The 17059-nt window shown below is 37.7% G+C and overlaps 1 protein-coding gene and 1 non-coding gene across 2 annotated transcripts; both read right to left on the reverse strand.

Moving 5' to 3' along the window:
- Positions 1 to 12154: 12154 nt before the first annotated feature.
- LOC113723614 (small nucleolar RNA R71) lies at positions 12155 to 12261 on the reverse strand. The gene has a single exon (XR_003457081.1). It is a non-coding gene; the product is annotated as a small nucleolar RNA R71 (small nucleolar RNA).
- A 3858-nt stretch (positions 12262 to 16119) lies between these two features.
- Positions 16120 to 16419, reverse strand: LOC140014672 (probable LRR receptor-like serine/threonine-protein kinase At3g47570). The gene has a single exon (XM_072065759.1). It carries the CDS (start codon positions 16417 to 16419, stop codon positions 16120 to 16122), a length of 300 nt encoding a protein of 99 aa, XP_071921860.1.
- Positions 16420 to 17059: the final 640 nt, after the last annotated feature.

The following is a 17059-nucleotide window of genomic DNA, read 5'->3' on the forward strand; positions in this document are numbered from 1 at the left end:
AAGCTCCAACATCACCAAATCCGCCTTGGTGCCTTGCAAGTGTGTTCGAGCCGGAGTTCGATTTCATGGGATACACTTCATACCACTTTGAGGACCCTTACCTCATGACCACAAACGATCAAGTTGAGCATACATTGAAGATGGTTTGTGAGATTCAAGGTTCGACAAGGGTTATGCTCCAACTTAGCCCATGGGCTTTGCATTGGATGCCATCTGTAGCCATCATAACAAGATTGAGTCGAAGGCATGTAACTCGTCTTGTCACCATTCGTGCTTCAATTTGTGGGCAAATTGCTTTCAAGAGGGGGGGGAATGATACGAACAAGAGGAGCCACTGGAGCCATGATACCAACCCTTGTTCGTGTCATTCATTTCCATCCAGATTTGAGGACAAATCCTGCTCAAGTGGAGGGGACTGATGTGTGCATGGACCTTAGCCCAAGTAATGACCCAGTCCGAGTTCCATTGGGCCCAGTCACACGTGCACGAGCCAAGCTCTTCAAAGAATCCCTCCAAGCCCTTGTTCGAATTGTCCAAAACCAACATGGAGTCCATAGAGATATTGAAGGCTTGAAGGATTTTAATTGAGTTATCTACACCATGACCCAAGCCCATGAAGAGTCAAGTGGGCCTCCAAATGAGTTGGCCGAATAGGGCCTTAGGCCTTAGTAGTTATTTAGCAATTGATTAGTGTTTAAGTAACAGCATGGGCCGGCCCATCTTGTCCCAAGACCATGGGCCGACTTTTCCCTTTCCTAGTCCCTTTAGGGTTTCAATCACTTTAGCCTATAAATAGGCTTGCTTTGTAAGGTTTTAGGGAGACGTTTTATCAATAAAGTTTTGCATATTTTCTTAGTAGTTATTTAGCAATTGATTAGTGTTTAAGTAACAGCATGGGCCGGCCCATCTTGTCCCAAGACCATGGGCCGACTTTTCCCTTTCCTAGTCCCTTTAGGGTTTCAATCACTTTAGCCTATAAATAGGCTTGCTTTGTAAGGTTTTAGGGAGACGTTTTATCAATAAAGTTTTGCATATTTTCGATTCTTCTTGAGAGAGAGATTCGACCCCTTTACTTGCTTTGGCAAGGGTTTTGAGCAGTCTTGCGTCCTGTCCTAGATTGTTCTACCGACCTATTCCCCTGGAGTATTCACCTTCATCGGAGTGTCGTCTACCGTCTTGAATCAAATCGTGTCGTCCGTTTGGTTCTAGATCTCGCAATTCCAAGCGTTGGACGTCCTCGCTAGATCCTTGGGCAAACGTGCTACGTGTCTCGAAACGTGTTGATCGAGGAACGTATCAGATGTATGTCGAAATTATACAAATAGAACAGTTCAAATTATGACTTAGTGAATTTACTTAAGTAAAATCTTCCACTAGTTTGGACTAATCATCAATTTCCTAGTATTTTACTGTTTTTTTTCTTTCTGGGGCAATAAAGATCGTCTCTATATACCTCCTAAAAAAAGCACTCTTGTTTCAATTTATTCTTCTCAAATAGAGGCAAAAATATGTTTAGACTAACATGTTTAGGAAAACATTCATTTACACTCTTCCCACCTCCAACTATCAGGCATGACATTCAAATTCTGAATCTAATAGTAGGAAAAACTGTAGGGATCCTCTCGTTTTTTGTTGACAAAACTAAAGGCAAAAGATAGCTACTAATTTTAGATAAATGATGTTAAAGTAAACCTCTCTTTTTCTTTTTTTTTTGGCTTGGTACAGTTTTTCATGTTATGTTGTTGTCTTACGGTACTTGCAGCTATTAACTTTGTGTTCACAAATACTACTTCTATGCCGAGAATTTGTCTAGTTAGGTAACCATGTTATTTTACAAACACATTGGCAAAAGGTTGCTGGTATAGTTCAAGATTCATATCTAAAGAAATAGTTAGCACTTCGAGAAGCAAAGAAAGGTAGGGAATAGGAGCCACCACACCAAAGTCTTCAAATTTTGTGTTTTTTCCCTTTCAAATTTGGAAAGATTTTAAACACTTTACTAACAAATTAAACATTATGTTCGTGCAAAAATTTTTATAAACTTTCATGTTGATTAGAATATTATAAATATATGAAGTTCAACTCTTCAAAATAATTTTAATTATCCTAACGTTGATTTGGAAGTTTTGAAAATTTTTTAATGCAAATTAATTTGCTAGCAAAATCTCATAATGAAACGGGTGTTGGGATTTCCAGATTCATTGCAATTCACGGCATCTTCTTTTATGGAAAAGTGTTGGGTTTAGTGGTAAGGTGAAAGGAATTATAAAAAGGGAATCCTGAATTCAAGACCTCCCACTTACAAAAAGGAAATTAAAAAAAAAAAAACGGCATCTTCTCTTAGCCGTGGTGGGAATTTTAGTAGGATCAGAGGACCAGTCAAAACTAAATATAAGGTTCCAGGATGATCCGAAATGATGAATTTTAACATTTTGAAGTTGAACAGGATGCCAGCAAAAGGTCTCCATCTAATTTTGAAAGGTGCATAATTTTTAACAAAAACGAAAAACCTATAAGTAGTACACATGATTGAAACATTTCTAGGAAAAAGTTCTTTGTCACCTTCAAATTCGGCTTTGTTTGGAAAGCAATTTTTATATTTTCCGTGAATACAGTCTTAATCACTTTTTTTTTTTTTTACCTCTTTTACATCAAATAGTTATAGTATATTTGAGAGGAGTTTGGTTAGGCATCAAACCAAAAGAGCAAGTCATGGGTCTTTGGACCATTAAACATTTAGTGCTATTTAACCTCTTTTGTATTTTCAGTTTTAGGTATTTTTTGACCTTAGGAATTATTTCCTAGGTTTTGTATTCTTTTTCTGTTATAGTAAATTTGCTTGCCCTTCATCCATGGACGTAGGTCAATTTGACCGAATCACGTAAAATTATGTTTCTCTTTGTTTGATTTATTTGTTATGTTATTATCATTATTGGGTTGCTAAAAATCATATTATTTTCGTTCGTCGATTTCCTGAGATTAGAACTAATAGAAGTTGATGCAAAAACTGGTTTTCGAAATAATGTTGTTGAGCAATGCTTTGCTAGTTTCTTGGATTGAGTAAATTCAGACTGAAGATGCATCAGCATTTTCCATCCACTTAACCAGTTTATCAATAAGACTAAATTGTTGGGCATCTAGAACATCAAGGTGCAAATTGTCCAAAAAGAAATTCATTTAGGTTCAGAATAATGCTATAGATTTTTTCATTCGAGCACAGCAGTAACAACAGGTATGCTTTATATATATATACATATATATATATATATATATATATATATATATATATATATGTATATATATACATATAATAATCAGTTAACAGGACAGTAAGTCTCCTTTGTATACATAGCAGCGAGTCAACTTGGCTTTGCTTATTATAGTACTTTTAATTTCTCTGCAGCATTGGGAAATGATAAGCACAAGAATAAAATTAAATTAAACACCTAATGCATCTTAAGTAGTTCGCAGATTCATTGCAATTCAAGGCATGCTTTCTTAACCTTGGTGAATATCATAGTGGGATCCAAGGGCCAATTAGCAATAACTCCCAAAGAGTAAAGATTAATAAAAATTGATCAAGTTTAACATTTGGAAGTTAAACGGGATAACAACAAAATTTCAAAGGCTTTCGTGATTTCTTTTTCCTTCTTTCAGGATAGTATGTACTGGAACAGCTTAAATTTCTCAAAATGTCTCATGGGTATTATTAATAGCTAAGCCTTGATTAGAGATTGAAAATGTCTCATGGTTTCTCGCTACGTGCATTAGCTTTTAGTCACCTTCCATCACTCTCGTAGTCTTTGAATGCTTAGTTTTATGATCATAATTCCACTACTAGTTTGTAAAATCTTGGGTTTTTTACAATGTCTTGTTTCCTTTGGTTTATCGTAGATTTTGTGTGCCATGGAAAATTGATGTCATAACAATTTTTTAAAGGCATCAATTGCAGTATCTAATCAAACTAATAACAAGAATTTTCTTTAGTAACAAATAATATACTAGCCATTCCTAATATTAGTTAAATTTAGTTCGCCATCTAATCAAACTAAATTTGAATAACATCCAAACTCTCGTAAAAGATTACTCCTTAATTAACTTGAAATAGAAAAGGAATCTCCTTTTACATTTTATTCTGCAACTGCATATTTAAGATTAAGAAGGTCGATATTTATGCGCTAATAACAGAAAGGAAATGTTTTGATTAATTTTATCATGCAGTACATGAATTCAAGAAAGACTACGAAAAGGATTACTGCCCCGTAACCATTCATGAAGCATAATGAGTGATCAAATTCCATTTCTACTTGACCTCGTCTAGCTGAGATTTCTCCAAGCCCCGTGGCCAATACAAGATTATTACCCAACCAGACAACTATGTAGAAGCCAGGAGAGTTGAGAAAACTACAAATCTTAGAGAGAACGTGCACCTTTAAGACGTCCTTGAATGGAGGGCACTTATGTACTGAAGCTTGATCTTTTTGAGCGCAACAAGAACATCTTGTATATTGCTTCTCTCTCTTGAAGATTCCATCGTGCAGTCCAGAGCCACTTTCATGATTGAGGCTATACAGCTTAGCTTTTCAACAAAGTATTCATCATTTTCCTTCAGCAAATTAGCATCGATTACATGAGCTAATCCATCAGGTATTGAATTAGTCACCCAACTCTTCAAGCTCAAGTTTTCGCCAAACATTTCACTATTAGGTTTTGTTCTTGTGAAGACTTCCATCATCATAATTCCAAAACTGTAGGTATCGCATTTTGTTGATACTAATCCTTCCAATCCATACTCTGCAAGTGATAAGTGACTAATTTACGTAATAATTGTATGATATTTTATATTATTTTTAGTCACTTTAGTTATATTATTGGTAGAATATGAATCATTTTGGCTATAATTGGTGAAAAATGCTTTTAAGTGATTAAATGAGGTTTTTATCACTTTTTACTTGGATTTTGTGTATTTTGACAGTTTTGACACATTTTCGTATTTCGGCTATAACTTGAGCTACAATGATCGGATTAAGATGATTCTTGAACCAATTTGAAGATAAGAGATAGATCTACAACTTTGGTGAAGACATCTAAATCCAGTTTGAAGGTTTTCCAGGTCAAAATGCCGAATTACAATAGCAAATTTCTACTGGTCGAAGCTGGAACAGGGCAATGAGCAGGCAAGGGTATTTCAGTCATATCTCAGCCTACACAGATCCAAATGAGGTGATTATTGATGCATTAGAAAGATAACTCAAAAGGCTACAACTTTCGTGTTTTCGACATGAGCTGGTTCAGCCTCTAACATCAAGAAAAGATTGGTTGAAGTTGGGCCAAAAACAGAGCAAGTGATCCACACTCGGATCCACTATTCATCCGAACCCTCGGTTGTTTCTGGGTTAGTGGATCCGAGCTCGGATCCATACGGATCCGAGGTACTGTAGCAGCTCGGATCACTGGTCAGAAAAGGCTGCTCTGTACGCGTAAAAAATCAATTTCACCTCCACCAACTCACATTGGATGCTAGACATGTGAGAAACATTCCCAGCTGTAAAAGGGAGATGTAATCCTCATTTCTTGACCACCTTTCATCATTAAATAGCCAAATGCATTGCAAAAATAGGGGATTGGGGAGATTGGGAGTTGATAGCAGAAAAATAGAGTGAGCTACGGGAGAAAGCTTGAAGCTGCAGAAATGTAGCTCTTTCATCTCCCTAGTGTTAGTTTAGCTTAGTATAGAGTAGTGTAGCTTTTCCATTCTTGTTTATTATCTAGATTAGGATGAAGATGGAGGATGAAGAAGGCAAGGAAGAAAGCTCATGTGACAAGGGTTGTATTCCTTCCAAACTCTTTATCTTTTGTATTTGATTCCAAATTTAGTTAATATACAAGTTCTGGATTTTGTGTTCAATATGTGTTTCTAAAGTTTATACCTTGGGTTTGGTTGAACTTTCTATAATTGTTAGTGTTTATTATTTGGTTATTTGACTGCTATGATTTGAGCAAGTTATTTAGCACTTTAGCTCTTGAAATCATGATTAATCTGGTACCATTAATTGTGATTATCTAAGGTGTTGTTTCTGCAATGAAAATTGAGATTTAACACTAGTTCAAGAAGTGCTAAACATAGGGAGTACACTCACGAAAGTAGAGGTGCACTTATGTGGTTTTTAGTGATTCATTTCATGTAATTTCATTGAAGAAATGAACTTGTAGCTAATTTCATAACCATGAAAATAGGTATGGATTAGTTATGAGTATAGTTGATTCACTACGAAAGTAGGATTCAAATGCATAAGGAAATTACACCATAATTAGCTTAAATGTAGTAATTAATGATCCAAATATAGCACTTGCATGAGTAGTTAGGGATACCACAACCCAAGGAGCTTTCATTTGTTATTTTGTATAATTTCAGTAGGTTTAATTTGTTATAATTCATTGATAGTCTAAATAATAGAGAAGCTTTAGTAGTACCGGTAATTGCAATCTTCCTTGTGGGATCGACCCTTAATACCCTATACTCGCTCACGATTCGTATACTTGCGATAAATCGCGTGTGGGGTATTTAGGAGTTTATAAATGTAAAACTTGATTAGGATGAGCTTAATTGTATATGTATACTCCGCGCACGTCAGCAAGACATATATAAAATTCATCTATGTTCTTAAATTGGTTGTAATTTTTAATATTTGGCATTTTCAACAGCAAACAATTGAGGAAATAATACTTTAGTCGTATTAGAAAATTCTTCACCTGGTGCGAGATAGCCAAGTGTGGCTAGTGTTTCGGTGTATGTGATGCTGTTATCCTCAGCCAACAACTTTGTAAGGCCAAAATCACTTAGATGGGCAACCATGTCTTGATCCAGCAGGACATTACTCGGTTTCAAATCACAGTGAATTACTGGAGTTGAATACTCACAGTGGAGATATTGCAATGCACATGCAACATCAATCAATATGTCTAATCTCTGCATCAGATCCAGAAAATAGTTGTGCGAATACAAGCACTTCTCAAGACTCCCATTAGGCATGAACTCAAGCACTAATGCCTTAAACTCAGGGTTAGAGCAACTGGTGATGACTCCTGTAAGGTTTCTGTGGCGAAGATTGCGCAGTACTTCACATTCTACATCAAAACTCCTGAATGCTCCTTCGACTTGTAAATTGAAAACTTTAGCAGCCACGACCCTTCCATCATCAAGAGTACCTCTATAAACAGATCCAAAGCTTCCAGTTCCCAACAAATTGCTTTCGCTGTACCCATTAGTTGCTTTTAGAAGTTCGAAATATGAAATTCTTTCTGGCATTGCAATTAAGGATAAATTTGCACCACTGGAAAGTCCATCTTTCTTTCCATACCTTAGGTAAAAAAGTCCAAAGGACAAGACTCCCATTGCTATTATCATCCCCAGAAGAATATAAATCGTTTGACGCACTTTTTTTGTTCTCGATCTATGAGCTGAAATATTTGGGCATGGAGGCACATGAAACCTTTGAGCTCCACACAGTGCTTGATTTGCAGTGAAGGATTCGGCAGTGAAGTTGATAAAAGGCCCTCTGGAAGGAACTTCACCAATTAAATTGTTAAAAGAGACATTGAAATGTCTAAGATACCGAAGGTTCTCCATTGACATTGGAACCGATCCAGAGAGAAAGTTATGTGATAGATCCAATGACTCCAAGCTTAACATCTTGCCGATCGACTCTGGGATTGATCCTTGCAATCTGTTGTGTGCTAGAGAGAGATTTTGCAGGTTCTGGATCTCTCCAATTGTGTCAGGAATGGCACCCGAGAACTGATTGGTTGACAAATCTACCAAATTTGCCATATGCATATTCGTAATTGCTTGCGGCAGAGATCCACTCAGCAAATTTGAGGAGAGGTCAAGCTCCAAGAGATCTTTCAGGTTCCATATTTCTACAGGTGGGGAAGAATTTAGTCTATTGTGACTTAGGTTAAGATTCCTCAGGGAAGTAAAATTTCCCATGCACTTTGGTATTGAGCCCATAATTTGATTTTGTCCAAGATCTATTGTAGCCAAGTCATAGAGAGCACAAAGAAACTCTAGGGGCACTTTGCTTAATTTGTTCACACTAAGATCCATTCCTTGAAGCTTTCGTAAATCTTTTATCCTAGCTGGCAACGACCCATTTAGCTCATTGTTGGATAGATCTAACTGGATCAAACTACTAAAATTTCCAATTCCATCAGGAATGCTGCCCTTGATTTTACAATCTGATGCAGACAACAATTGAAGGGAAGTTGAAAGATTACTGACCGAATCCGGAATGATCCCATTGAATGGATTGCCACTCAAGACCAATATTGACAAATATTGGCATTTTGTCAATGAAGTGATGAAGCTCAACTCTTGAGATGCGGAGTCGCTCGTTAAATTGTTGCTGAATAGATTCAGTAGTTCCAGGAGACTTAGGTCACCCAGGGAAGTAGGAATTGGACCTGTGAACTTGTTAGTACCAAAATCTACTCTACGAAGTTTAGAAGAATTTGAGATTGAGGTAGGTAATACTCCAGAGAAGGAATTAATGCCGAGGTAAAGCTCTTCTAGATTGGGAAGCCTATAACCGAATGTGGATGGCAGATTGCCTGAAAGTTGATTTTGTGTAAGTGACATAATAATCAACTTTGAGAGGTTGAAGATCTCTATTGGTATGGAACCAGTTAAGCTACTGAAATCCATGTTGATGTGTTGGAGAAAGTAGCAGTTACCAACCTCTCGTGGTATTGCACCTGCCAAAATAAAATTGAGCATATACATTAAAATATATAAGTCTCTATATTCTGTAAGTTTTGTAAAATAAATGGTCATACCTGCTAAGTTGTTTGATCTGAAATCTAGTGTTTTCATCATAGTTGAGTTACCAATTTCTTTTGGAATTTCACCTACAAAATGTGGATGCAATAAAAATCAACAAGTTGAGATCATTGATGGACGTTTTGAATTAACCGAGAAAATTGATAGGCCAAAAGCAAAAAATTGGCCACAGTCTGGCACCGTCGACATTTTGAAATTGACTTGTTTCGAAATCAAATTAAAAAGACATCTTAAAGTAAATGCATGTAAAGTTAACTAAATTTTTCAAAATCTTTTTCACTATTCTATAGTATCCTAAGAAAATACGAATATATTTTGACCATTAACTTGTCCATCAGGACCATATTATCTGCTCCATGTATTCATGGTTTTCCTAGCTGTAAAGGAGCAGAAAATTCTGAAAATCTTTGGTAACAATTCTTTCCTCGAGGCAGTATTCTGAAAATTCGTTTGGCGGAAACAGTCTATAACTCTAAATTTTTCTTGTATTTTTTGCCTTTTCAATTGGGAATATGGAAAGATAAGAGTAAGGTTTTATTTGAGAATACAATTAAGTACTTAAATTTCATGGGTTCAGGCCTTAACATATCCATAGGTGTGTGTTGTCAAAAAATAGAACATTTTAATTAATTAAGTGCCTCTAAATTCTCTAAATAAAACATATTTAAAAAATAAGCAAGAAGCTATTCACTTACCATTTAATGCAAATGCAAAATTTATTACTTTGTTACATATCTACAGACATTGACATATGAGCAAAAATAAACTATTGAAAATTGTGCTAAAGTTTGTTTTTTGTCAAATAAATTTATTTTCCCAAGCACATTTTTTATATTATAATTTTATTTTAATATGTGGTTCATTTTTTGCTATTTTTTAATATCTTATTTTCAATGAAATTAAATTATACATATTATAAATAAAGTATAACATTTTAACATCATCATTAATGAATAAATCAACATAATAACAAAATTATGAAATATATGAAATTCGGTATTAAGTTGTTTACAATTATCTAACAGGCATACTGTATTCAGTATTCAGATTTAGATAATAAGTTGTATCATGATACTTAACATTTAGTAATTTAATGGATTCATATTTCAAATTTTAAATTTCAAATTTCAGATTTATATTTATCAAACACACTCTAAATATTGTGCAAGATATGTGCTATTTTTGTTAGAACAAACCAACTTCTGGATTGATAGAATGGTTATTTGACGTATTTTGCACTGCTATTTTGTCCTAATTTTGGTTATTCACGGTGCTAAAAATTGAAATTTCACTCATATTCGAGATTTGTGTGAATTGTAGGTGGTCGGCATGAAAATGATCTCGCAGGGTGAATTTCCAGAAGACTTTTCATTTTAGAGCGTGGCCACGCCTTAGAAGGCGGACGAAACCGAAAGACGGACCGTGGTCCACGTGAACCCGAAGCGTAGGATCAAAACTCCAAAGGAGATGGCCTCTATTAGCTGATTTGCTCCAGACGTCTCTTCCTTTTTCAATGCTGATGTGCAGCGGCTATATAAAGAAAAGGAAAGCAAGATTCAAACGACAACTTTTTTTAGCCTTAGGTTCTCTTTTTCTACTTTTTGGGGGAGGACTTGTCAGACGCTTTTTAGTTTTTCCTTTTGTCTTCTGCGGCTCGGGGTCAGACATTGGGGATTTTCTCCGTTGCTGTAGCTTTTGCTTTTGGCTTCTGTACAATTTTTCCTATTCGACTTTTGCTTCTACTTTCGCTCCAGGGGTACGAACACGAAACCCAACAAAGGGAAGCGAAGCTTTTTCAGCAGTTCCTACGTTAATTCATCTTTTTCAATTCTTCGGCAATTAATTGAATGAATTCAATTAAGTCACGCGGGATTGACACGATGAGGAGCGGCTAATTTTCTCCTCTACCCAAAGGTTGACGCGAAGGCGCGGTCCATAATATCTGTGAGATCTAACCGAATCTTCATTATTTCCTCCAATTAATTGCTATTCGTGCGTTTCCTGAATTAATTGTTCATGGGTATTTGATTAATTGAATATCAACGGCCGGGTATTTGATTTAATTTAATAGCCTACTGCCACGTTAATTAAATAGAATCCGTAATTGTTCATTTAGTTAACACCCCGTGGCAACCACCATAATTGGTTTTATGATGGGGAAACGCAAGATCTAATTTAAATAAACCCTCTTAGCGTGTTTATTGGTTAGGGTTGGGTTCTTCTGGCTTTAATGCAATTGGGTAATTAAATTCCTACGGTCGTACCTAGGGTTGTTATCTGGTTAGAGAAGCAGTCAATGGTCGTACCTTGACTGTCGAAAAAGTAAGGAAGAGCTGGTTGTCAGAGCTTATTGATGGCTATAACCAACCTAGTGATAAATGGGTGAAATATCTTTGCATCGATGAGCATTTAATTGGACCGTGCCTGAGCAGTTGATCCTTTGGGTAGAACTTTTGTTAATTGCTATTTTCAGTGAATTGTACTTTGTGAGTTAGTTTTGAATTTTGTTTGTTTTATTTTATTTTATTTGTGTGCCTCCCATTGAAAATCCTCCAATTCTGTTCTACTGATTTGGAAAGAAATAATTTCCTACCTGCTCCCTGTGGATTCGACCCTACTCACCGCTATATACAAAAATCTGTATTTTTCTCGAGTAGGTATTTATTATTGCACAGGTTCGGCACCTGTCAATTTTTGGCGCCGTTGCCGGGGAGCTGGCATTTGGATTATTTGTTTCTTTTCAAATTCAGTTTTTATTTTATTTTTATTTTATTCTATTCTTCTTGGTATTCTTGCTAGTTTATGCCCCGTTCTTCTCGCACAGGTGAATTGGTATACGATCCCGAGGTTGAGAAGGCAGCGCGTAGGCGGCGGCAAGAGACCAAGAGACAAAAAGGAGGGCACTTATTTGTTGCAAACGAGTCAGCGGAGGACGAAGTAAGCATGGCCAACAACCAAACATTGAGGGAGCTGGCTGCTCCGGAGCTGACTCACCAGCCCTTATGCATCACATTCCCCACTCTGGCTGAGAATACTGCTTTCGAACTGAAGTCGGGGCTGATTCACCTCCTACCTTCTTTCCATGGCCTCTCTGGCGAAGAACCCCACAAGCACGTCAAGGAGTTCGAGGTAGTTTGCTCTAGTATGAAACCTCCTGGGGTGACTGAGGAGCAGATAAGACTTAGAGCTTTCCCCTTCTCTCTCAAGGATGCAGCAAAAGATTGGCTGTACTACCTACCAGCAGGTAGTATTACCACATGGGCGCAGCTGAAAAAGAAATTCTTGGAAAAATTCTTCCCTGCATCCCGGGCTGCGAGTTTGAGGAAGGAGATCTGCGGCATTAAACAATACCCCGGTGAGTCCTTGTACGAATACTGGGAAAGGTTTAACAAGTTGTGCACTAGATGCCCGCAACATCAAATTAGTGAGCAACTGTTAATCCAATACTTCTACGAAGGGCTCCAATCAACAGATAGGAGTATCATTGATGCTGCGAGTGGGGGAGCACTTGCAAACAAGACACCACGGGAAGCGTGGGAGCTCATCGAAGCCATGGCAGAGAACTCCCAGCAATTTGGTTTCCGTGAGAGCAACCCACCCCGTAGAGTCAACGAGGTAGAGATTTCATCCTTACAGCAGCAAATGTCAGAATTGATGTCAGTTGTTAGGCAATTAGCCATGAGAGACGCGCCACGAGCGAAGGTGTGTGGAATATGCACTAGCATGGACCATTGCACAGACTCGTGCCCCATTTTGCAAGAGGACGGGGCGGAACAGGTAAACATGGCCGGAGGCGTGCCCGCGCCCCGCAGGCAGTACGACCCATACTCTAATACATACAATCCGGGCTGGAGGGACCATCCCAATCTCAGTTATGGGAACAGGCAACAAAATGCATTTCCAAATCGTCCACCAGGATTCCACCAGCCATGGCAACCAAAATCGCAACCCTCGTCCTCCAACTCAGGAAGTTCTCTGGAGGACCTAGTCAAAAACCTGGCCACGACTACTACCAACCTGGCTACGACAACCGCCCAGCTCCAGCAAGAGACTAGAACCTTAGCCATGAGCACCACTCAGTTCCAGCAGGACACAAAAGCAGGCATGAAGGATATGGAGGCTCGAATAAGCCAACTGGCAACTGCTATCAATCGCTTGGAGTCCCACTCTTATGGAAAGTTACCCTCACAACCGGAAGTAAATCCCAGGAATGTAAGTGCCATGACACTGAGGAGTGGTAAGACACTGGAAGGGCCTAAAGAGGGGAATCCAAAAAGCAAGGGTGAAGAGGAGATAGAGAAGGAAATTGAAGAGGAAGGGCGTGTTCGCAAGGATCCTAAGGTAACCTTCACTCCTTCGCCCACTATTAAATCTAACTTACCTCCTTTTCCTTGCAGGCTGGAGAAGACAAAGAAGGTAGAGAAGGAAAAAGAGCTTTTAGATGTGTTCCGAAAAGTGGAGATTAACATCCCTTTACTGGATGCAATCAAGCAGATACCGAAATATGCTAAATTTCTCAAGGATCTGTGCACCCATAAGAGGAAACTGAGAGGGGACGAAAGAATAGCGGTGGGAGAGAATGTGTCAGCAATGCTCCAAAGAAAGCTTCCACCAAAGTGTGGAGATCCAGGTATGTTCACGATCCCCTGTAAGATAGGGAATACACCAATCAGGAAAGCAATGCTAGATTTAGGGGCGTCAATCAATGTGATGCCAAATACCATTTTTTCTTCTCTAAATCTTGGGCCACTTAAAGAAACAGCCATCATAATCCAACTAGCTGATCGCACAAATGCATATCCAGAGGGGCTAGTTGAGGATGTTTTGGTTCAGGTAAATGAATTGGTCTTTCCTGCAGATTTTTATATCTTGGACATGGGAGATGAAAAATCACTGAATCCTTCACCTATCTTGTTAGGTAGACCATTTCTTAGCACTGCTAGAACTAAGATAGATGTGAATGAGGGTACTTTGTCAATGGAGTTTGATGGTGAAACTGTGAATTTTAATATTTTTGATGCGATGAAGTATCCAGAGGAATCTAACTCGGTTTTTGCTGTGAGCGCTATTGAGCCTTTTGTGCAGGAAACTTTTGAATTAGATGGCAAAGACGCATTGGAAGTGGCTCTAATCAAGCATCTGGAGTTGGGTGTAACTCCTGATGTGGACCTAAGGGGAGATTTGCTCCATGCTGTTGAAGCCTTACACTCACTTCCACCTGTATCCCCAAGGTATGAACTTGCCTCTCTTTTTGTGCCAGAGGCTCAGACAAATCTGCTTCCTTCAATTGTGCAGGCACCGGATTTAGAATTAAAGCCTCTGCCAAAGCATCTTAAGTACGCATTCCTAGGAGACCGGGAGACACTGCCGGTAATCATCTCGGCGCACCTGTCTCCAAGTCAAGAAGACAAACTAGTGCGGGTCCTGAGGAAGCATAAGGAGGCAATTGGGTGGAGTATAGCAGATATCAAGGGAATAAGTCCATCCTTATGTATGCACCGAATTCGGCTCGAGGAAGATACGAAGCCAGTAAGACAGGCTCAAAGGAGGTTGAACCCCCTGATGATGGAAGTTGTGAAAAAGGAGATACTCAAGCTTCTAGAGGTGGGGATCATTTTTGCTATCTCGGATAGCCCATGGGTGAGTCCTGTCCAGGTAGTCTCGAAAAAGGCGGGAGTGACCGTGGAGGAGAACCAGGAGGGTGATATGGTCCCGGGACCAAAATTCTGTTTCCTCTTTTCTTGATTTATTTATTATGTTATTGTCATTATTGAGTTGCTAAAAATCCTATTATTCTCGTTGGTCGATTTCCTGGGACCAAAACTAACAGAAGTTGATGCGAAAACTGAGTTTTCAAAATAATGTTGTTGAGCAATGCTTTGCTAGTTTCTTGGATTGAGTAAATTCAGACTGAAGATGCATCAGCATTTTCCATCCACTTAACAGGTTTATCAATAAGACTAAATTGGTGGGCATCTAGAACATCAAGGTGCAAATTGTCCAAAAAGAAATTCATTTAGGTTCAGAATAATGCTATAGATTTTTTCATTCGAGCACAACAGTACCAACAGGTATGCTTTATATATATATATATATACATATAATAATCAGTTAACAGGACAGTAAGTCTCCTTTGTATACATAGCAGCGAGTCAACTTGGCTTTGCTTATTATAGTACTTTTAATTTCTCTGCAGCATTGGGAAATGATAAGCACAAGAATAAAATTAAATTAAACACCTAATGCATCTTAAGTAGTTCGCAGATTCATTGCAATTCAAGGCATGCTTTCTTAACCTTGGTGAATATCATAGTGGGATCCAAGGGCCAATTAGCAATAACTCCCAAAGAGTAAAGATTAATAAAAATTGATCAAGTTTAACATTTGGAAGTTAAACGGGATAACAACAAAATTTCAAAGGCTTTCGTGATTTCTTTTTCCTTCTTTCAGGATAGTATGTACTGGAACAGCTTAAATTTCTCAAAATGTCTCATGGGTATTATTAATAGCTAAGCCTTGATTAGAGATTGAAAATGTCTCATGGTTTCTCACTACGTGCATTAGCTTTTAGTCACCTTCCATCACTCTCGTTGTCTTTGAATGCTTAGTTTTATGATCATAATTCCACTACTCGTTTGTCAAATTCTTGGGTTTTTTATAATGTCTCGTTTCCTTTGGTTTATCGTAGATTTTGTGTGCCATGGAAAATTGATGTCATAACAATTTTTTAAAGGCATCAATTGCAGTATCTGCAAGTAGTACGAAATCTTTCATTCTTTTGAGGAAGTGTCCGTTAATATATAAATAACAAGAATTTTCTTTAGTAACAAATAATATACTAGCCATTCCTAATATTAGTTAAATTTAGTTCGCCATCTAATCAAACTAAATTTGAATAACATCCAAACTCTCGTTCAACTCTCGTAAAAGATTACTCCTTAATTAACTTGAAATAGAAAAGGAATCTCCTTTTACATTTTATTCTGCAACTGCATATTTAAGATTAAGAAGGTCGATATTTAAGCGCTAATAAGAGAAAGGAAATGTTTTGATTAATTTTATCATGCAGTACATGAATTCAAGAAAGACTACGAAAAGGATTACAGCCCCGTAACCACTCATGAAGCATAATGAGTGATATAATTCCATTTCTACTTGACCTCAGCTAGCTGAGATTTCTCCAAGCCCCGTGGCCAATACAAGATTATTACCCAACCAGACAACTAAGTAGAAGCCAGGAGAGTTGGGAAAACTACAAATCTCAAAGAGAACGTGCACCTTTAAGTCGTCCTTGAATGGAGGGCACTTATGTACTGAAGCTTGATCTTTTTGAGCGCAACAAGAACATCTTGTATGTTGCTTCTCTCTCTTGGAGATTCCATCGTGCAGTCCAGAGCCACTTTCATGATTGAGGCTATACAACTTCGGTTTTCAACAAAGTATTCATCATTTTCCTTCAGCAAATTAGCATCGATTACATGAGCTAATCCATCAGGTATTGAATTAGTTATCCAACTCTTCAAGCTCAAGTTTTCGCCAAACATTTCACTATTAGGTTTTGTTCTTGTGAAGACTTCCATCATCATAATTCCAAAACTGTAGGTATCACATTTTGTTGATACTAATCCTTCCAATCCATACTCTGCAAGAAATATATAAAATTCATCTATGTTCTTAAATTGGTTGTAATTTTTAATATTTGGCATTTTCAAAAGCAAATAATTGAGGAAATAGTACTTTAGTCGTATTAGAAAATTTTTCACCCATTAGTTGCTTTTAGAAGTTCGAAATATGAAATTCTTTCTGGCATTGCAATTAAGGATAAATTTGCACCACTGGAAAGTCCATCTTTCTTTCCATACCTTAGGTAAAAAAGTCCAAAGGACAAGACTCCCATTGCTATTATCATCCCCAGAAGAATATAAATCGTTTGACGCACTTTTTTTGTTCTCGATCTATGAGCTGAAATATTTGGGCATGGAGGCACATGAAACCTTTGAGCTCCACACAGTGCTTGATTTCCAATGAAGGATTCGGCAGTGAAGTTGATAAAAGGCCCTCTGGAAGGAACTTCACCAATTAAATTGTTAAAAGAGACATTGAAATGTCTAAGATACCGAAGGTTCTCCATTGACATTGGAACCGATCCAAAGAGAAAGTTATGCGATAGATCCAATGACTCCAAGCTTAACATCTTGCCCATTGACTCTGGGATTGATC

Source organism: Coffea arabica, chromosome 9e (genome assembly GCF_036785885.1).
Source record: "Coffea arabica cultivar ET-39 chromosome 9e, Coffea Arabica ET-39 HiFi, whole genome shotgun sequence".
NCBI lineage: Eukaryota > Viridiplantae > Streptophyta > Magnoliopsida > Gentianales > Rubiaceae > Coffea > Coffea arabica.

Excerpts from the sequence above, each read along its gene's own strand:
- LOC140014672 (XM_072065759.1), bottom strand. The coding sequence starts at position 16,419 with ATGGAAGTCTTCACAAGAACAAAACCTAATAGTGAAATGTTTGGCGAA.